At 45.5% G+C, this 26,552-nt stretch overlaps 1 protein-coding gene across 2 annotated transcripts in view; it reads right to left on the bottom strand.

The window, feature by feature from the left end:
- Epb41l4a (erythrocyte membrane protein band 4.1 like 4A) overlaps nucleotides 1–26,171 on the bottom strand; it is a 203,473-nt gene extending 177,302 nt beyond the window's left edge. Inside the window, exons 1-3 of one of the 2 annotated variants that reach the window (XM_035440209.1) lie at nucleotides 25,659–26,171; nucleotides 25,233–25,309; nucleotides 24,875–25,104 (exon numbers count right to left, since the gene is read on the bottom strand). In XM_035440209.1, coding sequence (XP_035296100.1) covers nucleotides 24,875–24,973 — 99 coding nt within the window. In that variant the 5' untranslated portion in view covers nucleotides 24,974–25,104; nucleotides 25,233–25,309; nucleotides 25,659–26,171. Of the gene's footprint in view, nucleotides 1–24,874; nucleotides 25,310–25,658 lie in introns of both variants that reach the window. The other variant, XM_027400694.2, reaches the window with a different exon arrangement.
- Nucleotides 26,172–26,552: the final 381 nt, after the last annotated feature.

The raw sequence follows: 26,552 nt of genomic DNA, 5'->3' as shown, positions 1-26,552 counted from the left end.
GTGGTGGTGGCGCACGCCTTTAATCCCGGCACTTGCGAGGCAGAGGCAGGAGGATCTCTGTGAATTCCAGGCCCAGCCTGGTCTACAGAATGAGTTCCAGGACATCCAGAGCTGTAATACAGAGAAACCCTATCTTAAAAAACAAACAAACAAAGAAACACAAACAAAAAGATACTTAAAGATTATATGACGTTTTATGTGGCCCTTGTGTCATAATTAGTGATTCATTTAGACACTTATAGTGAAGTGCTGCTCTCTGAAGAGAATTGCCTGAAGACAGCCAGAAAAATCCAGCATAAAAATGCTTACATATTTATACATATTTACAATATTTTATTATTTGTTTGTGTGTGTGCCCGCGAGCATGAGTGTGTGTGTGTGTGCATATGTGTGTGTGGTGTGTATGTTTCTGTAAGAACTTCTGCCATGGCATGTAGGTGGAGACCAGAGTACAACTCGGTGGAAGTGATTCTTTCTACCTTTATGTGAGTTCTGAACCCTGTGGAACAAGCAGCTTTTCCCACTGAGCCATCTGACAGACGTTGAAATAAGGTTTCTGGAAGCATTCCATCAGTAAAAGACTATACCATTTTTAGACTATAAACAATATTGCCATCCCCAGATACTGAGACACAGAACTATCTGGATGATAAACATTATTTGTAAAAAGATATTAAAGAACTGTCTAGACTCAATGGTTAAAAACACTGGTATTACCAGGCGTGGTGGTATACACCTTTGATCCTAACACTCAAAGGCAAAGGCAGGAGGATCTCTGTGAGTTCGAGGCCAGCATGCTCTGCATGATGAGTTCAAAACAGCCAAAGTAACAGAGACCTTGTCTCAAAAATCAAACTAACAAAAAATATAAAGGACCTGGGTTCAGTTTCCAGCACTTGCATAGCAGCTCACAACCATCTGTAACTCCAGTCCCAGGGGATCTGATGCCCTTTTATGGCCTCCTGGGGCATTACATAATCACGGTGCACAAACATACATGCAGGCAAAATACCATACACATTAAAAATTAAGGTAAAAAATGGTAATAGTAATAATAATCAACTTAAAATATAACTGCCTAGAATTGACCAGTGATAACTTCTCTTACCAGGTAGTGATGTATGAACTTGGTCTGCATAGATTTTGAGCAGATCAGCACCCCAGACAGGAAGCCAACAACACAGACAAACAATTGTACCCAAACACAGCATGGTGAATTGATGAGTTGAATTGGGATTACTAACTGGATCAGGACCAACTTATGGGCAGGAACACCCTTGAAGAAACTGGTAACTGCCTACAAATCCATAGGGATGGACATGGCTTCATGTCCTTCACCTCCTTGGGTAATTTATATTGTCAACATCACAGGCTCTAGAATTAACCTGAAGACAACACTCTGGGCACACTGGTGAGGGAGTTTCAAAACCAAGTTAAATGACATGTAGGTGGCACCATTCCACGGTTGGGAGCCCCAGACTGCTTAACGAAAAAGAAAGGTAGCTGAATCTTAGCATCCATCTCTCTCTACTTCCTGACCATAGATGCAGTATGACCAGCTACCCCCAGCTCCTGCTGCCACACGCTCCCCACTGTAATGGACCACATCCCTGGAACTATAAACTAAAATAAACTAACCTATCTCCCTCCCTCCTTCCTCTCTTCATTCCTCCTTTCAATGGCTTTTGTTAGTTTGTCCTAGCATCAAGACAAGTAAACCCTAACACCACCAGCAATCATTAACTGTCCAAAAATCCTTGGGGAAGGATGGAACCTCCTGGTCCCTGACCCTGCTCCATGATGGAAAGTTAATGGATGCATTCTTGTGCAAGGACTCCTGAGGGCAATTACAGATGCAGAGGGCAGTGGCCATGTCACACCCAGAGAAAAGCATTCTACAATGGGAGTGGTAATGTAAAATAACTGTGCTAAGCAACTTTCAAGTTTTTCCTTTAGTTTCAAAGTAACATTTATTCCACATCATGAGATCTCCAAAGTATAGACTGAGTTCCCTTATTTTCAAATATACATCATCTATAAATGAGGCTCTATATAAAACAGCTTAGTAAACTGTGTATTTTATTAACATGTTGAGGCGCTTTACAATTAAAGAGAAAAAACAGGTTTTTCCCTAGAAGATTTAATCAGAACATGATGAAGCCAAGTCCTGACACCAGAATTTGTGCCCAACTCCCTCATTTAACCTTTAGTGCCTTTGTCGGTGTCTGTGTGTGCTTTGTGTTTGCTTGTTTGATTGTTTTGCAGTATCCAGAAAGAGAGCCTTGAGCAGCCTGCCCCTCTAGCCTGGTCATTGTGCATGTAGGAACATTAATAAGTGACAACAACAGCTCAAAGAAATAATGGCCTTTGATCTCAAGATTTGTCAAACTAAAAAGCATTTAGGGACTATATAATTAAGATCAGATGCACATCACTTGGTCACAAAGTTCTGCCTGTGAGAAGGTGACCACAGTCCCAACCAGCTATCTCCTATACAAACCACCTAAAATCAGTTTTCAGCATGCTGGCCATCTTCCAATCAGCTAACGGATTGGCAAAGAAAGACTTCTGCCTGATAATGACAGTGTCCATTCTTAGTCCTTCACCTTCTGTATTTCTAGAGAATGTAAAAGTTCTCACTTGACTCTTACTAACAGTAAGAGAGTGAAGCACCATAGTCTTCCACAGTGTGGGGACTAGGTGGAAGAAATGACTAGACACTGAACACACAAAACATCCAGGGATTTGGCACATGGGAAGACTTGAAAATTGGAGTTCCTCAGAAATCCACAGATTACTAAGTTAATTCAAAACTTGAAGGGCAGCTAACAATTCATCCTCACAATATCTGGACACAGCCTGTGATTTCTAACAAAGATAAATGTTCCTTCCCACCATTTAAAAGGGCAAGCAGTTTAAGGTCACAGTTTAAATGAACAATGCATAACCAATGCCAACCATTCAGCCTTAAATACAGACTTAAGGAAGAGGGAGTTTCTAGAGACATCCATCGGCAGGCCAAGTTGCCTGACCCAGGTCCTTGACTCTCAGGCCTCTCTGTGCATCCATGTCACCTGGGGGAGAGTTTTCTTCTAACCAAACACAAACACCACCCAGACAATGTGAATCAGAGTCTCTACAATGAAAGCTCCCCTGGAGACTGTAATGTACAGTCAAGGATCAGCACCTCCCGACTGAGAAGAGGAAAGAAGAAGAATGGAAAAGTCAGGGGTTCGGAACAGGCAGACTGCCTTGACACAAACACTGCAGTGCCCACCACCTGACCAGTCAGTACCGGCTGCCTCAGAGAGCCAACCAAGGCTGCTCCCCATCCTCCCAATACCACATGCAGGACAGCTAGAGAGCCTTTGCTCTCTCCTCACTGTCATTATGTGGTGTACAACAGCTGTCTTTAATTTTAAAATGGCAACTTGGTTAGGTAACTGGTCGTGTGAGCAGCTGAGCAGCGGGGACAGGCTCAGCACTGCCTAGGGAGTTTGCAGGCCATTGCTTTCCCCCATGGCCTCCTATTATGAGTTCCCAGATGTAAATACACATTTAAGAGTAAATTATTAGTTTGTGGGCTTCTGAGCCAGTTGGTTCTTAATTTAATGAGCTGTAAACTCCTTCTAAAGTAATTTCTTATCCCAGGAGAGGGACCGATGTGCACCCCCACACACATGCACACACACAAAAATCCCAACAGACATGGTAGGTAGCTCTCAGGAAACAAGGATGATTTTTAGTAAGTTTAGATTAGCCTGGTCTATATAGTGAGTTCTTGGGCTACAATGTAACATAAGACCCTAAATTTAAAAAAATAATAATTTAAAAGCAGTTTTCTGACATTTTCAAATTACATAGTTTAAATTTTATTTTCCTATGTTAGGAAAGATTTGTAAAGCCATTTTAATACATTCAAGTGTTAAAGTATGATGGTTTATATGGCTTTCACTATACTAACAAGCATTTAAGGTAACACTGAGCCCCACAGCTATATTGGAATAAGTAGATCTGTTACCACCACCTCGTTATGAAGGCAGATCCTGAAAGCAGATCAATAGCTAAGCAACCAGTTTGTCGTCACACAGTAAAAAATGATGAGGTCAGGATACAGACCTGTCTGACGTCACATATTCAGGAACTGAGCACTACTTAAAAAGCAAGCAAATCAAACTACATCTGTTCACCATGTACCAAATTACTCCAAAACTTGTAACAGCGGGTCACACAGCATCTGTGAGCATCATAGATGATCTTGAAATAATTATTGAAATAATTGATTTCATAAATAATAACAATAAACTATTACTCAAAATCAGAGTAATCGTGGAGAGGCCTCCCCGCCCCCTTTCTCTTTCCTAGGCCTCTCTGTCCTCAGCAGTGTTATCAGAGGGAAGGGCTACTGGCCTCACAAAGAACAGTCTCCTCATAGGAGCTTCTTTAGAACTTTTGCTTAAGATCTTCCCAGTGTGCCAATATTAACTACAGATTAAAATATCAGTCCAACTAATCTGTGTGGTAACAAACTAAGATGGTCCATTTAAGTTCATAGATATGAAAGAAATGACTATGGGCATCCAACCACGGGGCTCAATGTGGCTCACGCATGTGCCTCAGACACTGCTCACAGTCAGGCCCCTTCTGGGAAGAAGTCAATAGACAGTAGCGCCTTGATCAGAGTCAGCCAGAAATGAGTTTAACCCCACGTTACAAAGCATTCCTTCAATAATCGTGTGTGTTAAATCCCATGTGCCAGTATAAGAGAGAGCCTACAAAGGAAACAACTGAGCAGAAAGTTGTGAAGTAAGGACAAGCCATGCAGAATCCTGGGAGAAGAATGTTCTAGGCAGAATGAATGGCAACTACTAAGGCCTAAGGCTGAAACCTTAGTTCGGTTTCCATTGCTGTGATAAAACACTATAGCCAAGAACGACTTGGAGGAAGAAAGGGTGTGTGTTTCAGCGTAGAGCTCTCAGGCCACACTCCACTACTGAGGAAAATCAGAGCAAGAACTCAAGGCAGGAACTGAACAGAGGCTTCCAGGCTGAATGTTTGAGACACAAACGTCATTCCTGACAGCTCTGTGACTGGAGCTTTAGGAAAGCCAGGGTACCTGAAAGAAAACAAGGTTTCTGTCTCTTAGGAACAGAATGGTCGTTACAAATAACAGAATCCCAGTGGCCCTGAGGCACACAGCTACACCTGCACCACTCCAGAGGCAGGCGGCAGGAAGTTCAGAGCCAGTCTAGTACTGGCCAGCCAGTGCTTCACAGTATGACACTGTCTCAACAGACAAACGAACAAAACAGGGCTGGCAAGGGATGGCTCAGGAAATCAAGGCATCAAGCCCGGAACTCACTCACACAGTAGAAGGGTAGGAAAGAACTAACGCCCACAAACTCTGACCTCCACACATGCCCTATGACACACTTACACTCATGCGTGTATGTGTGCGTGCACGCACGCGCGCGCGCGCGCACACACACACACACACACACACACACACACACACACACACACACAAATAAATGTGATGAATTTTTAAAACAAAATAAAGTCCATAAACCCAAAGCTTTCCATGAATAAAATTCCGTGTTTTAAAGGTCTACGTCTCTAAAAAACATGCACTCTTAAATAAAACCGCTGTGATTTTGCCTCGGGTAGTTTGTATCAAACAGTCACCAGCTGCAGGTAGTTATAATTGGGCAAGTTAGCTGTCCTTAGGAATAAGCCCGAGTACGCAGGTGGGACTCTAGGTACAGAGGTGTGAAACAACTGAATCCTGGATCTACTGCCCTCATCTACTCCACACGCCCCATTTCTTTCACCCTCCTGTTACACCCCGCCATGCTAAGATGTGACCACTCAAACACACACTGTGTCCACAGCGCCAGCCCTTCCCTTTCTCTGGAGGACTGCACTCCAGCCGTGCTGGGTTCCTTCTGTGTCTACTTCAGGGTCTCAAGGTCTCTGCACGGGCTGCTCCCTTTGCCCTAACTCTATGCCTCTGTGTCTTCACCATTCCGGCCAAACAACACTTCCTAAGGACCACCTCATTCCATCCATTAGACTGATGGCTTATACACTATACCTGCGTGTCTCCACCAATGGTTCCTCCCTACGCCTACCAGGTGGTGGTCACTTCCCTGATCGCCTACCAGGCTGTATGCCCCATGCCGGCAAGAACTTTGTTGTACTACTTCACGGCTGTGTCCAGACTATATCCAGGACCTGGCCCAGGCCCAGCGGCTGACAGGCTCTTCAGCGAATGCTGTCCTTACTATCTTTTCTCCCTCTCCCACTAGTGGAACCTAGCTTACACCTTACACTAACACTTGCCCAGACTCCAGGGTTCTGGAGTTCCAGGCCTGTCCACAGTCACCATCCGCCTGATTAACTTCCTCAAATACCACTAAGGATTCCCTCTGCATCCAAGACATTACACCCCATTTCAGGATGTCAAGACCTTCTCATTTCCTCCTTGACCTATGGCTAGCTTTAGATTCAGCCAGCCCTTCTCTCCCATCCACCCGTCCCCACAAGTTCTCCGGGGCAACCACTCATCTTTCTATACCTCAGGCCCCAAATCCTTAACAGTCAAGAGTCTCTTGGTCTCTTCACCTTTCAAGAGTGTACTCCTCTGTTCTACGTGTAGCTGCTTCCCTGTGATTCCACACAATCTCATTTTGCACACAACAGCCTGCCTGGTGTCGAGAAGGGAAATGTACCGGCACTTACCAATCTCTGCGGGGTGCCAGACACTGAAGGAGGCCCAACCTGGCTAAGTGTCTAGTGAGTGCTGTTAAACTTTCACTGAATTGACTGCCTCGCTCTTCTTTGAGGGCAACTTCTAATTGCAAACGATCCTGTTCTACAAAGTAGACTTGATGAAGAAAATCGTTTCTGAAGAGAGCCATTGAGAAATCAAATGCTCGGCTTCACTCTCCTTCCCTTCCTTCCCCAATCACTCACCCGAGTTGTTGGAAACAGGAAGCCCGGCTGATACCCACCCCTTCCCCCAACCCCCGATCCCATCTGCCTAATCTACAAATGGAATTGAAGAAGATACAATTGTCTGTGGAACCTGAGTCATGAAACAGTGTTGTGTCTCCAGACTACACAAACATCACAGGATCTCTAGGCTCAGAACATAGGCTTTGTGTCCCTTCTTCTTCACCCTCCACACCTTGGCAGCTAGAAGAAAGCTGGCTCTCACTCCCAGTGTCTAAACACCTGGACAGAGTATGCATGTAGCAACATCACTAACAAGGCTTTAAGAACTCTACTCAGTAACTGAAACTACCTGTAGAGGAGAAAGGTACTTTTGAATATCTAGGAAAAATGTAAAGATTTTTTTTATTCTATGTGTATGAGTGTTTTGCCTGCATGTGTGTATGTACACCATGTGTGTGCAGTGCCAGGAGAGGACACTGGATGTTCTGGAACAGGAGTTACAGATGGTTCATGTGGGTTCTGGAAACAACCCAGGTCTTCTACAAGAACAGCATCCTCTTACACCCTGAGCCATCACTCCATCTCCATAATGAGTAAGAATTTTAAACACTATCCCTGCATGTACTGATATAACCATAAATACCAGAACCATGTGATAGCAACACACATGCATGCCGACTGTTGGGCACTACTCTTGCCCAAAGGCTTTAACTGGTGGAGGAGTGTAAAATCTCTTAACATTACAAAAACAATCGCATGAACAACTGTCCATTATTCCTTTTTCTGCCTACAAAAGTAATCTAAAGTCGGGTATGGTGGTGCATGCCTGTAATCCTAGCACTTGGAAGTGGAGGCAGGAGGATCAGGAGCTCACAGCAATCCTCAGCTACACACTGAGTTCAAGGCCATCAATTTTTTTTCTTTTTTTTTGTACTTCAGGCCTGATCCACTTGGAAGCCACACCTGACACTGTCAAGAAGGCCAAGAACCTGTAGCTAGTTAGGTCATGAGGCTTACTAGCATAAGACACACTATTACTGTTCTGCTGAATGGGCATAAAATGACTCTTAATAACTTAGGACTACAGTGCATCGCTCAACCCTCATCCTGAAGCTGCTTCTTACAGACAGGAGGCAGCACTTAACACAGAGACCCATGACTGTGCAATACACAGAGAACAAGCGACTTCAGAGTGTTCAACCCTGAATGGCATGTCTATTTCACAAGGCACCTTCTCAGGAGAGCAGTCAGAGGTGGATAACTCCAAGGAAATGGTGTTTCCAGGGCACAAGACAGATGCACATAGGAACTCAGAGTGATTGTGACAGCATACACAAGATCTGTGCAAGCTCAAGCCAGGCAAAAATCCAGGCATGGAGGAGAGGAAGCAAACAGGAAGTCCCACCTCTAGCTAAAGAACCACTGGCATGTGATTGCTGCTGGAAGAAGGAGAGTCAGTTTTCTTTAATGGTGTGACACCTGCTATATCAGTCACACTCCCAGGGCGGTCCCCATGCCTCAGAGTAGTTGATCAATATGAAATGGACTGGGGGTGGGGCAGGTAGAGAGGATCTGGGACAGGGCTGAGGGTGGGAGATGAATACGATCAAAATACATTGCATGAAATTCTCAAAAATTAATGAATGCATTATTTTTAAATAATTTAAATAATGTTATTGTGGGAAATGGGTTCTGAGTAGGAAAAGTTTAAGATGTCCTGGTCTAAAGTGGCAGTGTGTTGTTGTGTGTGTTGTGTGCACTGTGAGTTTTCCCTGTGTTGTGTTGCATGTGTTCCTGTCGTGTGTTTCATGTTGCTGGGGTGTCACCAAAGGCCTCATGCTCTAACACTGAGCTAAGCTCCCAAGTCCCTAATTTTGAACATTTTTAGTTGAGAACATTTAGAAAACTTGGTGACTGAGTACGTCTAATAAGCTATAAATTCTATCCATGCCGGCAAATTATTAAATACAGAGGGTTAGCTACATTCTATCCATCACTTTGCTATCCAATCTCAGGCACCAGGTACAAAACTATCTAACTATGTATGTGAAGGTAGAAAGAATATTGGTGAAGCCAAAGAGAGGCGTGCCTGTCTCTGCCTTGTGCCAAGAAGCCACAGAACCTTTGTCAGGATCACAGCTTTGAGCCACTCAGCAGTTACAGTGGAAAGGCCCACATGGAGGCAGGTAAAGTGTAAGTCATCTATCACATGAAATCACCACCCCTCACCAAGAAGGAAAAAAAATCCCGGCAGCCTCTTCCATTTCTTCCAGGACACCTTTTGGAAGCCAAGTCAGCGTACCATGAAAATTCCCATGGGGATGAGGTATTTTGTTGAATGTGCACATCTGTTCTCAGTGGTTCTGATAGTCATACTTGAAGGGACACTATTCCAGGACATAAATACTGCTCATTTTTTGAAAACAGTAATTTAAAAAGAAAATAAAGGGTTTTATGGAGAGCACTTAGTTGTTTAGCCTTAAACATGACTCACCCAAGTACTTAATGCATTTCAAGGTTAGGTCACTTCCTTTTCTCCTCTGATGCATAAGAGATGGGGGAAAGGACAGCATTTTCAAATGGAAGGAAAACGCAAGGTTTTATAACCTGATAATACACAGGGGGCCCTGGGTTTGTTTCTCCAGCATTGTTCCCAAAGGAACCTGGCAACCTAAGAGAACTGACCTGCTGTGGGGGGGGGGTTGGGGCGTGGGGGGGGGCTGCATTCCTTCATGACCATCCTCAATGTAGTCAATATGCCGGTATCAATACTGATATTTCTCTGATACTCTCACAGCATGCCCCTCTGGGTGTACACAACGTCCTATCTGAAATTAACAAGAGTGGCCTTCACATTCATGAACACTGGCACACACATGTTCACAGAACATACACAAAACACATGAGCATACACAACCACACCCACCACCAACACATGCAATAGAAAAGGAGGGAGGTGTTACTTTCTAAGTAAGTTGTCTCCAACTCAGCAAATCAGTTTACTAACCAGAAAATGCAAATAAGAAAGCCTTTTGCAAAACCTTGAGTTAGAGTTTAGAACTGTCTAAAAATATTACAAATCATGACTTCTTTTAAGACAGCACGAAGTGGCTCCATAACAATGGCAACTAACTTTCATCTCATATGTGTCATGTTCGTATGCCAACAACTAAACTCCTACAGTATATGTCACTGCATTTAGCCTTCAAGGGAATAAAGAATAGATACTGTTACCAATTCCATCTCACTGACCATAAAACTCTGGCCTGGACTTAAACATCGTGCCAGAGGTCACTAGTGAGTGTGCCAGAGGTCACTAGTGAGTGAACGATTGAGCTGCAAAACAGCCACCAACACTCCACGGCACTTGAAAATTGTGCAAGTTTGTCAGCTGTCTCCATCCTTGAGCCTCCTGCTACGTGTGACACTAATGGGGTAATTTCAGCAGCCACTTTATTTTGTAAATGGAGAAAGCCAGACACCATCACTGTGAATGACCTTCCCAAAATGCAAACTGAAGGTAGAGGAAAAGAAACCCAGATTTTTCTTCTGTCCTTCTACCACCAAGGAAGCTGTCCTTCCCACCCAATAAAAGTATTTTGATCATGCATTGATGAAATATTAGTTATTTAAAAAATAATTCTAGACTTAAGATCCAGGTTGCTAAAAAGGTACCCATCCCTGGCACCCAGTGCAGGGCTAGTCTGACAAACCCCCCAGACATTCCTGTCTTCTTCAACCCAATTCATTTCTCTGTTTATGTCCATGCTGCTCGAATCTAGGCAGCGTTCAGAGACACAAGCCATCACTTTCAGGCAGCCAGAATCAATAGCTTCTCCCTAATATACATAGTCCAAAACTATATGAAAGCTCAAGGTTTTGTCTTTAATGCCAAGACACACTTGAAGACTAGCTAGTAAATCGTAAATCTAATTAATCTTATCAATAAAAACTCAGAGTCAGATATCAGGGTAATAACCTGAAAGATCAGAGACAAAGAAGCAGCCACCAGGGACCTCTTACCTCTCCAGATCTGACCAAAAGGGCTGGGAACCTGTGTCCACCTTTTGTCACTTCCTGTCTCTACCTCCGAAGTACTGGGATTAAAGGTATGAGCCACCACTGACCAGTTTCTATCGTTAACTAGTGGCTAGCTCTGCCCTCTGATCACCAGGCAAATTTTGTCAGAACACAAACAAAATATCACACAACAGACTAGCCACCTAGAAGTCCATCTGTAAGATGGGACCTAGTGATTCCTGCCTTCCGCTCTTCAAAACCTTCTCACATCAAGGTCAGCTACTGTCACTGTGATGGTTTGAAGAAGAATTGCTCCCATAGGCTCGTATGTTTAAACACCTGGGCCTCAGGTGGTGGAACTGTTTGGGAAGGATTAGGAGGTGTGACCCTGTTGAAGAAGATATGTCCCTGGGGGAGGGCTTTCAGGTTTCCAAGGACTCATGCCATCCCCCACGTGCTTTCTGCTTCCGGTCTCTGTATCAGCACTGGGGCTTCAGCTGCTGTTCCAGTGCCATGCGTACCTATTGCCAAGTCCCCACCATGACAGTAATAGACTCCCTCTGAAACCCTAGTCACAATTAAACTCTTTCATGACCATAGATGCAAAAACTCTTAACCATAACACTTGTAAACCAAATTCAGTAACACAATAGGAAGATTATACATTATGACCAAGTGGGCTTCATCCCCAAAAGGCAAGGTGGGTTCATCATACATAAATCAATAAATATAATAAATAATGCACCATTTAAACAAATTCAAGGACTGAAACCACACTTAATCATTTCAACAGATGCTGAAAAAGCATTTGACAAAGTTCAGCATGCCTTCATGATAAAAGTTCTGGGGTGTTTAGGAATAGATGGAACATATCTCAAAATAATAAAGGTGATATCTAACAAACCATAACCAACATTATATTAACTGGAGGCAAACTGTGAGCATTTCCTCTAAAATCAGGAGCAACACAAGACACTCTCCCTCCCTTATTTGGTATAGAGTCAGAAGTCTGAGCTTTAACAATTAGACAAGAGAAATACATAGAAGCTATAACAATAGGAGGGGAAAAGTCAAACTACTCCTATTTGCAGATGATGTGATTAATTACTTCAAACACCCTACCGAGTCTATTAGAAATGCTCAGACCTAATAAACACTTTCTTCTAAAGCTCCATTCTTAATTAACCTCACTCTGACACACAAGAAACATTTCCTGTAATAATGTCTGTGCACACTGGAATCTCCCACATAAGCTGTCCTGTGGTGTATCCACTGTGTATCATAACTGTCATCCTGCCACCTAGTACTTACACTTCTTCTGCACAGAAGTCTCCATTTTACTTCATTCTCACCAACAGCAACCCTGATGCTAAGCATACAATAAGCTCTGAATAGATTCTTATACAGATGAGTTCACAAAGTTGTGTATACAACTACAGACATAGAGCATTTTTCCAGACCCCAAAATACCCTTACATTCTGTCTTAGGGTTTCTATTTCTGTGAAGAGACACCATGACCATGGGAACTCTTATAAAGGAAAACATTTAACTGGGGTTGGCTTACAGTTCAGAGGTTCAGTCCATCACCATCACGGTGGGGAACAGCAACACGCAGGCAGACATGGTGCTGGAGAAGGAGCTGGGAGTTCTACATCTTGATCCACAGGCAACAGGAAGTGAACTGTCACACTGGGCATGACACGAGCATATCTGAGACCTCAAAGCCTGCCTCCACAGTGACACACTTCCAACAAGGCCACACCTCCTAATGGTGCCACTCCCTATGAGTCAAGTACTCAAACAAGTAAGTCTATAGGGGCCATACCTACTCAAACCACCACATACTCAAAACCTATTTGTTTTCAAATATCTGTCCCAGAACATAGCTTTCAAATATCTAAAAGAAAAGGGATGGCTGTCTTGAGAAATTGAGGAAAATCTACTGATCCTCCTGGCAAACAACAGCTAAGTAGGAAATAATCTAGATTAATGATAATGATGTCAAAGTAATGGTTATCAGGGAAATGCCCCTCTGAATCTTCTAACCGGACAATTTTCTCTGTGTAACTCATCCTCTAAAACTATGCCATAAAATAAATAATTCTTGACTTCTCAAATAAGCATTTTCAAAATAGATGGAAAAAAAAACCTGAAGTGGATGGCAATGACTATCATTCTGCAAAGAAATCCCCACGGCCATTTCTTATGTAAAATTAACAGAAGAACCGGCCTGAAGAGCCCCCCCCCCCAAGTGCAAGCAGCAACACTACACAGGTGCTCAGGACAGACCACAGAGCTGAGAAGACCTAATTTGAGGGAAGTGGCTGAAGGGGTTGGGAGTATAGGAGATAGGCAGGGCAGCCACCTAAATGGTTTCTGCCTTCTGAGATCAGTTCTCATGGGTGGGGGCTGAGCACCAAGGCAAGGAGAGGGGTTAACACTAAGGCAAGAGGGGGGCTGAGCACCAAGGCAAGGAGAGGGGTTAACACTAAGGCAAGAGGGGGGCTGAGCACCAAGGCAAGGAGGGGGGTGAGCACCAAGGCAAGGAGGGGGGATGAGCACCAAGGCAAGGAGGGGGTGAGCACCAAGGCAAGGAGGGGGATGAGCACCAAGACAAGGAGGGGGGATGAGCACCAAGGCAAGGAGAGGGGTTAACACTAAGGCAAGGAGGGGGTGAGCACCAAGGCAAGGAGAGGGGTTAACACTAAGGCAAGGAGGGGGGTGAGCACCAAGGCAAGGAGGAGGGTGAGCACCAAGGCAAGGAGGGGGATGAGCACCAAGACAAGGAGGGGGGATGAGCACCAAGGCAAGGAGGGGGTGGCAAGGAGGGGGGAGCACCAAGGCAAGGAGGGGGTGAGCACCAAGGCAAGGAGGGGGATGAGCACCAAGACAAGGAGGGGGGATGAGCACCAAGGCAAGGAGAGGGGTGGCAAGGAGGGGGTGAGCACCAAGGCAAGGAGTGGGGGTTAACACTAAGGCAAGAGGGGGGCTGAGCACCAAGGCAAGGAGGGGGCTGAGCACCAAGGCAAGGAGGGGGTGAGCACCAAGGCAAGGAAAGAGGTGAGCACCAAGACAAGGAGGGGGGATGAGCACTAAGGCAAGAATGAAGAGGAAAGAACAGACACAAAGGTCCACAATTTGGGCTCTGGCAGAGTCTCATTCTGAGACCTGCTCCCTCACCTGCAGAAAATAGCCTAACATTCTAAGTGAAATCCAGTGTTAGAATTTGTGCCCCCTTCTCCACACACTCTGCCGCCTTTCAGGAAGGCTTTCCCGAGGCAAATTAAGTGAGTGCTTTTAGGGGGTCAAACAGATGAATTACTACTGGTCAACAGAATGACTAGCTGATAGAAAAGCAACAACAAGCAGAAATGAGTTTGCATGAAAGATTTTGTAGTGCTACAGCACTATCTAGATTCTAGACCTTTGACACTCTCTTTACACAGGAAGATGCTGTAGCCTACACATCTACTGGGATTTTTCAAATGTCTGAATAACTGTGCACTTTAAAGATGTATAATTTGGACAAGTCCATACAGCTCATACTATGCCAGTTTCAAGACTACGGGGATTTACTATGACTTTCCTCAGTCACCAAGGATCTCAGTCCAATTCTGCAATACAAAGTCATGGCTGCTCTCTGGGTTTTAACCTGCAACCCTGGTAGAAATCCCTAAAGTTTGGAGTTGAAGGTGATGCTGGAAAACATGTGTATTCACAGTCTTCTATCGACCTATATCATTTGTAGAGGCTTGGGGGGAAAAGCACACATTACCTTGCTTGGAACAAATCACTAGCAATTTCCCCAAATATATCAAGGCAATAGATGAATACTATATCCACATGTAAGTGATAATTTTTCTAACATAGTAACTGAAAAGTCAAGCAGGCTTATTACTTATGCCCAGAAAACCTAAAAGAGCAATAAAGGGAAATGTCATTTTCAAATTCATCAGCTTATGTCTATAAAGAGGTACATTTTCCTGTTCAGATCAATCCATCCAATCAACACTAACCCACTGATATTTATCATTCCACAGTGGCTTGACTGGGGATCCCATATAAAAGGCCTAGTGTCCCTCCCTCAGGGCTTCCCAGCCTAGTAACAATAGCTACCGCCCACGAGGTCCAGTGTACACAGTAGTTACCACCCACGAGGTCTGGTGTGAACAGTTTCATATGCAATGTCTCAAGGCAAGGTGGAGAGCCTGGCCCTAATTTACAGACAAGGGTGTATACTCAGAGAAGGTGACCTGTCCACACTGACAGTGCTGACAAATGGGAAGGAGACTGGCAGCCAGGTCACCTATATCTAAATACACCCTCTCATCCCATTATATCCCTCCCAACAGGGTGGGCAGGAAAGTACAGAAACATCTTCCATGAGATGTCATGGGCTCTCCACTGAGAAGTCTTCAGGAGGGTTGCTCCTGAGAGGAACTCTGGGGCTCTCCCAAGCAGGCCAGGTGAGCTGGAGATTTCCAGGCAGAGACATGAAGAGCAGGAATGTGGAGCATTCAAAGACTTGGAAGCAGTTTGGTTTAACTGGACAGCAAGAACAGAATGAGAAAGCAGCAGAGTAAAGAACGGAAAGAATGCGGGAGGGGGAAGGAATATTGAGGAGAGGGGTGGAGAGTGGACAGTCACAGATATTGCTAGTTAGTCAGACCCACACACCTGAGAAGAAACGGTCTCTTGTTGCAGTGGATATAACTCATACTGTCTTAGCTACCACTGGGATGCTCAAAAGCACATCTTTACCCTACGATGTTGAGGAACCGCACACCACCAGACCTCAATGCCAACTTCCTCATTACCTGTGCTGCATTTCTGACAGCCTACTGTACTGGACAGCGGATGCTTATGCCCTGGTTACTTCTCATCTGCCACTATCCAGACCGGCTTCTCTTCCTGTGCCCCAGCTTGGTGAACAATTTCATGCTCCACTCTCTCAAGATATAGTGGTCCCCAGTAACAGAGCTCCTGCTGCAAGCTGTTTCAGTGGGGAAGTGTGTTAGCTCCTCCATGAGGGAATCCTGAGATAGAGAGAGAAGACTCAGGGCAGACCAAAGACACCACAGTCACTTCTGTCTTTTCCTCTTTGCCCTCTTAGGAGTTACTGCGGTCTATAGGCTGTAATCAATGGCCAGTGGTTCTGACGATAAGGAGAGGATATGTGTATATGGTAACGTCTAGAGGGAAATTGAGTCTCACTTTCCCAGAAGCACTTTCACCAGCAAGCTTGCCTGTGTGTCTGTTAGTCAGCATGAGTTTGTGCTGTCCTTCGGCTCCAGTGGCAGCAGACACACCTCTAGAGCAATTATCCTCTCTGGACTGGGTAGGGCTGGAACCAACCTGCTCCCAGGGCCAATGGCTAGAGCAAAGAGCAGCTGGGTCAGGAATGGAAGAGGTGAATTGTGTGTTACTGATGGCTACCAACAACGTGCTCTACCTCTTGGGGCACAATCCTTACATTTCCATATTCTTCCATGTCTTGGAGTTCCCACCTCCTACATATCATTCAGGTTTTTTTTCCTCTCCCCTTCTTCATTACTGTTGCCTTAAGTCATGCCCACCTCAGTCCTTGGCTGTTCCTAGCCACACCTCTCAGAGACACCTAAAAACTATGTCACTATGGTTAAAGGTGGGAGGGGCTAACATTTCCAAATAGCAAGTGAGAAGCAAATATATTTTAAAATAATATTATACACACACACACACACACACACACACACACACACACACACCCCACTTATTGAGCATCTTTGATCTTACATGCCTAAAAGTCTGTTTTCGGACTTTCACAATCTTCCTATGAGGCAGTTATATTCCCCAACACACATATGAGGAGCCTGAGGCTGATTCAAGAAGAGCTGTCCGTATATGGCAGACAGAACATGAATTCAGGGAGTACAGAGAAGGAGTAGAGACATGCACACAGCCCAGAGAAGAGGCTGGCCTGGACACAAAGTGTGAGCCCACGCTAAGCTGGAAGCAGTGATGATAGGGAGAAGAGCCAGTTTAGAGAAGTGATATTCGATGTAGCGAAGGGCCAAGACTGTTTCTCAACTTCATTTCTGAATGAAGGGCAAAGTGGGGAGAGAATCTTGACACACAAACAGTCGCTATAGTTAGTTCATGAACCTGGCCTTCAGGCAGGTCACTGTCTGTGTGGAAATCTAGACTACTGTTTGGTTTGTGACACAATCTCACTGTGTAGCTCCTTGCTGTATTGGAACATGCTTCTGTAGACTAGGCTGGCTTCTAACTTGCAGCAAAGTTTCTGCCCTCTGCCTCCTGGCTGCTGGGATTGCAGGCATGCGCTGGACTCTAAGCAAGATGCTCCACACAAATCTTGGAACTCAGTGTCACTGACTGCTCTGCCTGGGCTCAGATGTGACCTTTCTAAATCCACTAAGAATTTGGTTTCACTCCTGTCCAGTCTCAGTTGGCTGATACCTCCCTTGCCATCTGACCTCTTTGCTATTGTGTTATTGTCCCAGTGGGCTAGGATGGGTTAGCAGAGACACTCCCACCCAGCACTGGATTCCCTGCCTTCCCCAGCTTCCTTGTTCTGACTTCCTCTTGGAGTGCCAACCTCCTCTGCTAGGAAACAGACTTCTCACACTTTGGCAAAGTAGCCAGTCCTTTCAAGCCAGCAGCCTCTGGAGGAGTCATTCAGCCCTTGGGGATCTCTTCAAGAGTGTTTGGTTACAGAGAAAGGTATTAAGACAGGGTTAAGTAAGAATGGAAAAGAAAACAAGCAGGAAGTACATACACAGCTCAGGGAGCATAGGAATGCAATTCATTCTTTTCTTTTTTTTTCTTTTCTTTTCTTTTCTTTTTTTTTTTTTTTTTGAAACTGGTACAGACTCTCCAAATTGTAGCTACAAGCTTCTTGAGTCACAAAGTAAACTGACTGGTTCCTGAACTTAACACACCTTGTCTTTGCCTAGGACATGTGATAACAGGTGTCTATTTAGCCTTAATATGTGAGACTTACAAACAAAATACACGGTGCAGAAGTGCATGGCAACCCAGCACAGGATGACCAGGAGCAACACAGATCGGCTTTACAGGGGTCTACATGTCAGAGCTAACACTCAGCCAAGCAGTCTCAGAAAGGTGGCGGACACAGCCGGAACTCAGACAAGTCACATCTACACAGGCCAGCAGACAAATGCCCCCCACATCAAACTGAAAAAAAAATTCTTTTTTCACAAAAATACCCATTATTTATTAAGACTTAGAACAGTACCAAATCAGATCTATACAGTTTCAAGAGTAAAATGAGAAGAAGAGCAATATTAAAAATTAAAGCAGAACTGCTAAATTATGTGGATTCCCCCTCTGGTACTACCAACAACGTTCTCAACTGAGACAACAGAAGACCAGGAGCAAAGTGAGACTCTCCAGCCATTCATGAAATCTGTGCTTCTGCTAAAAGACTCAGGTTGGAAGTAGAATGCTATACTTAAAAGAGAAAGGAGAGACCCAAGGCCTGAGAAGTAGAGGCAGGAGGGAATCCTCAGGCAAAGCCACTTTGAGGCCAGCCAGGACTTCATGAGTCCCAGTCTCTCAACCCCCTCTCCCCACCCATTCTACAAGAAAAAAAAATGGTGTGACTCATGTTTTCTGCAACAGCTGCCAATCAGCTCTTCAATGTGCCACGTGCATTCAGTCCACTGAACCTCCTCATATTCTGCCCATTATCAATATAAAAACTAGAGTATCTTGGCAACAGATTTTTCACAGTGAAACTCACTTTATTCTGCAGTCTTTTCTAGTAAAAATAAAATGGCAAAGGAATGTCATTATCTATAGTAAAGATTTTCAATACAACCCATTCCAACTGCAGCATTCCATTCTTCCCTCTATTCAAATTATAGTTAATAAGCATCTATTACATGAAGCGTACAGCCCTAGCTGCCGGAATCACAGGCATGGGCTCGCAAGCTACAGGAAGAGACAGAGGAGTCCAGAAACGCTTGAAGTGTGTTGGGTGCCGAGACAGAGTAATTCTCCCTAGTCAGGCAGAGCTGAAAATTTCTTAGCAGATGAGACACTTGATTCAAGTCTTGAAGTCTGGATGTTTGGGGAAAGGCAAAAGGGTATATAGCAATCAGTGGGAGTCCTGTGTACAATGCCTCAGGAGGGTATGGAATGTCTGGGAAACGGAGGGCAATTCTGTCTGGGCACCAGCAAACCACTGAGCAGGCAGGGCTACAGCAGTCAACTAGAGTGAGACGGTGCAGTGTGGACTTCTCTCTAGACAGGAATGAGTCACTACAAAAGGCTAGGAAAGAGGCAACAGTGAACCCAACAGTGCCTCACCACATTGGAGGCACAAAAATGTGCAAGGAGCCTATTTTAAAGAGGGTGGAATTGAGGCTCTGAAATGACAAGTATCTTTCAAAGCTCCACATCCAGCTTACATCAACAGAAATGTCACTTACAGGTCACTTCCTTCCACCTATGTTTGTTTAAAAGGTCTCTGGTTTTGTCAGTTATACGGTAGATATCAAAATATATCAGTACTCACATACACTTAATGCAATTTATGAAAACTATTACTTTTCACTCCACGCCCCCTGCCCAACCTTCTGCATTTCCCTTATCAGTCCAAGTAAAAGGAAACTTCGAATTCTTCACAAGATGCATATACTTTAAATCCTCACCTACACTACTTTTTTTCAGGTTTCCTGGAAAGGTTCTGATTAGAGGATCAAAACTGATTCACAGTACTCGCGCAGGAACCTCAGGACAGGCAGGACATAACAGTACTCAATAGTGAATGCACATTTTAACTGCACATTTTAACTGGATAGATTATATGATGCATCTCCATTTTTTTAAAAGTTAGTGGAGAGGCTGGAAATATGGCCCAGGAGTTAAGAGCACTGGCTGCTCTTCCAAAGGACCAGGTTCAATTTCCAGCATCCGCTCGGCAGCTCACAACCATCTGTAACTCCAGTTTTAGGGAATCCAACACCCTCTTCTGGCCGTTGTGGACACCAGCAGGCATGCACATGGCACACAAACATACATGCAGACAAGAGACTTAGACATACAAATTATCTTTTAAGTTAATGGACTTCCTATCTTACTGCCAAGTTAGTTTCATTAATTTAGTTATCACATCTGAGAAAAAGAAGTGCCTTATTATTCACTCACAGGAGTAAACCTTGCTGAAATGAAAATACTAATCTTTTTCATATTTGCATAGCAATTCTAAGGACCAAATTTGCAATCAACCCTCAGCACTTCTTTCAAATTGTTTGTTCCTCAAAGAACAATCCAGAATAATAGTTTGAACCTAATTCAAGTTTTGCTTTTGAAAAGAAAATGCTCCACCTCTCTCTGCACAGAGACCCACAAAGGCTCTAACAAAAGTTCCCCAGAACAAACATTACCCCCAAACTGAGGCCAGCCATAGGAGAAAGTCTAACTTGAATAAGCTGAAGAGATAACAGCAGAGAACAGCCAAACGCTATTGTTCTAGCTGAACACACAACCAATAGCTCTTAGCTTATATAAACTGGGGTCTTTAAGCCTCAGATCAGGCTTAAGCAAAAGACTGGATGATAAAGACTTCCTGCCTGTCAAGTGAGGTTACCTCTAAAGGAAGAATACAAATGTCTAAGCAACACTAGAATAGATACAAAAAACACAGTGTCTTTTATTTTTCTAATTCCTTTTTAAACAGAAAACCATTTTCTAGTTAAATAGTAGTTTCCTGAACATGTAAAGTGTATAGCTATCATCCTTGCACTGAAATGCTTTCTACCAGAACACAAATTTTTTTCACTGAAAAATCAATCTACATTATGAAAATTTACTTCATGACTAACTTTTCAGTTCATAATTCAGTACATAAATAGATCCAAGGATTACTTTCAACTGGTGCACACAAAATAACGTTTTACCAAGCTTCTCTCCCATGGCTACATTTGATAGCTACAGCCAGTCTTCTAACGTAATGCTCAGCAGTTAAGAGCACCGACTGCCCTTCCAGAGGTCCTGAGTTCAATTCCCAGCAACCACATGGTGGCTCACAACCATCCGTTATAAGATCTGGTGCCCTCCTCTGGTGTGCAGATATACATGGAAGCAGAATGTTGTATACATAATAAATAAATAAAGTCTTTTAAAAAAATATTTTCTGGCCGGGCGTTGGTGGCACACGCCTTTAATCCCAGCACTCTGGAGGCAGAGGCAGGTGGATCTCTCGGAGTTCCAAACCAGCCTGGTCTCCAGAATGAATTCCAGGACAGCCTGGGCCACACAAAGAAACTTTGTCTTAAAAAAAACCAAAACAAAAAAGTACTTTGAAAATTTTATTCCATATTTTTTGTTTTAATTTCAGAGGAAAATTAGTTCATTGATGTTGCTTAACTTTGTGTTTATTTTCATTTAATTTCTGAGAATAATTTTGTTAATATAAAAATACAAAAAGAAAAACTAATTACATCAAGTACATAAAGTTAAAACTCAAGATTTTCAAGCAATACATGGCCCTAAAATCCTGGAATTACTGAGTATGTGCTCAAAGTATTTGTAAAAATGTGTTTTCAGGCGGGGCAGTGGTAGTACACACCTTTCATCCCAGCACTAGGGAGGCAGACACAGGCAGATCTCTGTGAGTTCAAGGCCAGCCTGGTCTACAAAGCTACACAGAGAAACCCTGTCTCAACAAACAAACAAACAAAACAAAACAAAACAAACAACAACAAAAGAAGTGTTTTCAGTAACATAAGAGGTGTAAAATAAAGTTGGGAATCAGTTGTTGCCCACTATCAGTGACCAGGTTTTTGGTTTCTCCATTACTTTTCACCTTTTTTTCTTATTTTCCTTCCAGTACTTAGTAGAGATGCATTTCTTGGTATAATGACTTCAACTAGAGTTAAATTTTTGTCAGTTTTCCAAGCTTTAAATCTCAGGCATGCTGATGGAAGAATTCTGATCTAAGCTTTTTCTCTTCCTGGCTACCCACAAAACCCTTGAGTCCTTTTCATCTGATCTCTGTGTTTCTAAGATCTGAGGACTGGGCATTTTGTCTTTGCTTTCCAGTAGAGGCAGGCAAGCCTCTTCTCCCTTAGGAACACTTGGACTTTTCAGAAACTTTGATTAGGGATAGCCAAAGTCACCAAGTAAACTACCCCAGTGAAGAACACTATATCGTAGCTATTGATTACTGAGTATGAAGTAATTGTTCACCTGTGAACTAAAGTGGGAGCTAATTTTATCTAATTAATATACAGTAACTGGGGCTGGAGAGATGGCTCAGCAGTTAAGAGCACTGGCTGCTCTTCCAGAGGACCAGGTTCAATTCCCAGCACCCACATGGAAGCTTACAACCATCTATAATTCCTATTCCAAAGGATCAGACAGCCTCTTAAGACATGTATGCAGGGAAAACATCAACACATAAAATAAACAACATTCAAATATGCATATGGAGTAATTGACACATGTATATCATAACATGGGAAGGGTAATAGGATGTTTTAAAAAGTCAATTATGGGGCCGGGCGTTAGTGGCGCACGCCTTTAATCCCAGCACTCAGGAGGCAGAGGCAGGCGGATCTCTGTGAGTTCGAGGCCAGCTTGGTCTCCAGATCAAATGCCAGGATAGGCTCCAAAGCTACACAGAGAAACCCTGTCTCGAAAAACCAAAAAAAAAAAAAAAAAAAAAAAAAAAAAAAAAATCAATTATGTATAGCATAGCACATGTGTTTAATCAATGTCTGAGTACCATTTACACAGAAGATGCTTTTGCAAACCTCATACCACTGGTAAACATACAAACGCTTAATTTAGCACATGCCACAGGTAGATAGGCCCTAATGCACACATGTTTAAGGAGATATAGAAGTTGTAGATAATGTGGTTAACCCCACAGACAACATCTGTGTTACACACACGGACATCAAAATCAGCATGGCATGCTTTTGTGACACCAAAAGAGGCCACGCTTGTGGTAAGAACGATTACTTCCAACCAAAGCCTGCTTTAAATACTGTTTAGTTAGTTACAAGGCATTCAGCCAAAATAACACTACCCTCGAGTTGTTGTTGCCTACGACTCACTCACCAACTTTTAACCCATTTGAAAAACAAGGTAAATACTATGGATTTGCTAAAAGTAAGTATGGATCAGGACTTTGGACTCACATTTCTTTAACAAACTTACTACTCTATTTGATCCCAAGTCTTGGCTGCTCTCCTGACAGAATAATCTACACAAGCCACAGCTGATGGGGGCATGGCTTTCATGATTAAACGGGGAGCTCTTGCTGCAGATGACTCTAGTTCCCAGATGCGTGTATCCTTTGCACTTCAGAAAAAGCTCTTTGCTGGCTTAGGATCAGATGATAACTTATTGTTCTCTGATTGTTCCCACACCAGGGAATCTGTCTGCATTACCCAGAACTGTCCCTTTTTTCTTGTTTTTGTTGTTTTTATTTTGGCCTATTTTGTTCACAACAAAATGTTCTATCATATTGTGCAATAAGGTTTTGTTTCCCCCTGCTTCCATAGGCTCTGAGGGTGTTGTGTCTATGTCCATAGAGAAAAGTTAAAAATATAAAGCCAACACTGTCCTTCCAAATACTGTTTTATTGCTCTTGGGAAAGACCAAAAGATGAGAATTTGATTCAATTTTGCTTATTATAATTGCTGAGGAACACTACTTAAAACGATTTTCCAAAGCAAGACCTAAAGTGTTTTAGCTTTAATTGGTCACTTTGGCCTTTGTTCTGCAAGAGGGTTACACCCATGAAATTCTAATTCTGTATGACCAAACTGGCGGCATCCACGAAGAGGCTTCTAGCCAGGAACAGTTTTTCTGGTGGGCATGAAGGTAATCAAAACAGACTCGCCCAAGGAAATGCCCAGAACCTACCTCAGGCGGGTAACTTGTGAAACGACAGGACTAGGAAAGGGAAAGAGGAGGCATCATGAACTCTATCACCAGACACCCAGCTCCCGGACGCGCAGGGGATGGCGGGGGGGGGGCGGGGGGGCAGACACACACGACCTGCAGACTCCACAGCTGCCTTAACTAAAATGACTCGGTGGTTTAATACTGATGGAGAAGGAGAAAGGCAAACAAAACACACGGTATTCCTGGCTCCTTGGTAGTTAAACTGTTGGAAAAGCGAAACAAACGCGCAGGCGCATCCTCAGGTTGTCAAGTATTAAAAAAAAAAAAATGCACTCATTAAAATTAAGGAAGTGGGTTGGGTGCAAGCTCGTAGGCTTTCTAGGTGAGAAGCAGCAATACATTTTTGATGACTACAAACAGGAGCAAACCGATCATGGATTTGCTTTGTGAGACGTTTACTTAAATGTGGAAATAAAACCAGCTCACTAAGATGAAAGAAAATTGTTTTCGGGGGCAAATGTAGCATTCCCCAGCTACAAATCCGGGGAACACAATCACAACCACCTGACAAATGTTTCAGCGAGTGAATGCATTAGTTTACTTCCCCCAAGAATACTACCGGGGTGGGGGGTAGGGGGGCTTCCATAAAGCAGAGAAGCACGCCTCCAGCACCCGAGTGGGGTGCAGCCTGTCCGTTCAATTCTGCGCCTGTCTGGGAGCTGAAAGGGGCCTAAGAGCTTCTGGGGGAGCCAGGGAGTGGGCAGACTCTGTCTCCCTCGCCGGACCTCGAATTGCTGCTGGAAGTTGGGGCGTCGAAGACCCTTCAAGACAGCAGTTACTTTTCTAGGCAACTCCAAGTTAGCGCATCCCCACAGACCCCCTTCTCTGTCTGAGGCCGCGGGCTGCTGCCCCGCCTTTCCACCGGCGGCCGGGATAGACCAGTGACAGTCTTGAGACAAAGCCGCGGACCCCCACGTCGCAGCCCCCGCACTGTGCCCCGGCCGTGCCTACCTTGATGCCCTGCTGCTGGGTGGTGAGGGTGAGCTTGGACTCGTCCAGGAGCAAAACTTCGCAGTAAAATTCTTCCTGAACCGCGCAGAAACAGCCCATGTCGGCTGAAAGCGTCTCCAGCCAGGCGAGAGCAGCGACCGCGGTGCCCGCCGCCTCCTCCCTCAAGCGCGAAGCATTAATTTATTGTGCGCGCCGTGGAGAGGACGAGAGACGCGGGTCTGGGTGGGGCCCTGGGGGGGGGAGCGTTAGGGTCCTGCGGTCGAGCCGAGGTCACCCCGAAAAGCTCGGAGAGCGGAGGCGGGAGGGCGAGCGCGCCCCAGGAGCGTCAGGAACCCGGAGCCTCCCGGGAAGCACCCACCGAACTGGGCGTCGGGAGCGGCGTGTCCCCGCGCATCCTGCGGCTGTGGCTCCTCTTCTGAAGACTGGGGCGGCGACCTGGAGACAGGAGTCGCCTAGTTAGGGGCGGCCGGTCAGAGACACGAAAAGGGCGAGCCGGGCGCTCCAGACCCTCCCTGGGCTTGGACGCCCCTCAGTACTGCGCAGCGATTCCCCTGCCGCAGCTCCAGAGTCCCCACCGGGCGCACACTGCCAGCGCCGACGCCGCCCCACACCCACCCAGCCCCGACAAGGTAGACAAGAGCAGAAAGCGCTCAGCTTCTCTTTTGTGTCGGGGGTGGCCACGACCCCCCAGCCCGGGACGCAGCGCCAGAGGCGAAGGTCGCCACTCCCCCCGCCACTCTCACAGCCAGCCCCGGAGCGCGGAGGACCGGTCAGGGCTCCTCACCGAAACCAGCCGAGGGGAGGTCAGCTTGTCGCGGGCCGCGGCTTCCGTTTGAGGGTCCCCGAACTCATCCCGCGGAGATGGCCAAGTTCAAGCTCTCCTCTCCCGAACGCCCTGCCTCGGGGACCGAACGCCGCTCCTGACGAACGTCTTGAAAAGCCGGGCGTCGGAGGACCTGCGGGCGGGCGAGCGAGCGGCCGGCGCGACAGTACCCCGGCACCCAGGCCGCCGAGGCTCCAGGGAAAGTTCTTGGCGGCGCGCGGGGCGGGGCCCTGGGCGGGAGCGACCCAGGTGCAGAGGGCCCCGGACTCAGGGCGACCGCAAAAAAGCCACCAAGCTGAAGCAGGATCCGCCGGACGACGACCCGAGCGCCCCTTCTGGGCGGGGTCTGCGCTGGGTGCGGAGGGCGGGGCGGAGGTGGTCAGTCTGGCGCGGTGCCGCCAGGTCCCAGCGAGAACGCGTGCGCTGCGCCGGAGCCGCGCGGCCGTCGCCAGGTCACTGCGTTCGTTTCCCTGGGAGACCTGGAGGTTGGCTCTAGGCCGCCAGGGCGCAGTTCTGCTCCGACCCCTGCCTTCTGCCGTCCCAGTCCCACGCCCTCCGCGCGGCGGGCCGCGGCCAGGCACTGGTGGGCACAATAGCTCTGAGGCTGCAGTGACCCCTGGTGGGTCCCGGTGTCCGTGCACAGGCAACACCGGCTGACTGTGGAAGACACGGGACCCCCGCTGGCCCTGGGAGCAGGTGCAATCTGAGCTGTCTAGCTGGGAAGCAGCAGCGAATTAATGCCAATAGCAGTCACAGGAGGCTAAGGGAAGCATGCACTGCGGGAGGTGCCTTGCAGAAGCAGAACTCTGGTATTGACAACTAGAAAGAGAAAGAACTTGGCATCGGGTAGAAATT

Source organism: Cricetulus griseus, chromosome 2 (assembly GCF_003668045.3).
Source record: "Cricetulus griseus strain 17A/GY chromosome 2, alternate assembly CriGri-PICRH-1.0, whole genome shotgun sequence".
In the NCBI taxonomy this organism is placed as follows: domain Eukaryota; kingdom Metazoa; phylum Chordata; class Mammalia; order Rodentia; family Cricetidae; genus Cricetulus; species Cricetulus griseus.
Note: the sequence above shows the minus strand (reverse complement) of the source record. Positions and strands in the feature narration are given on the sequence as shown.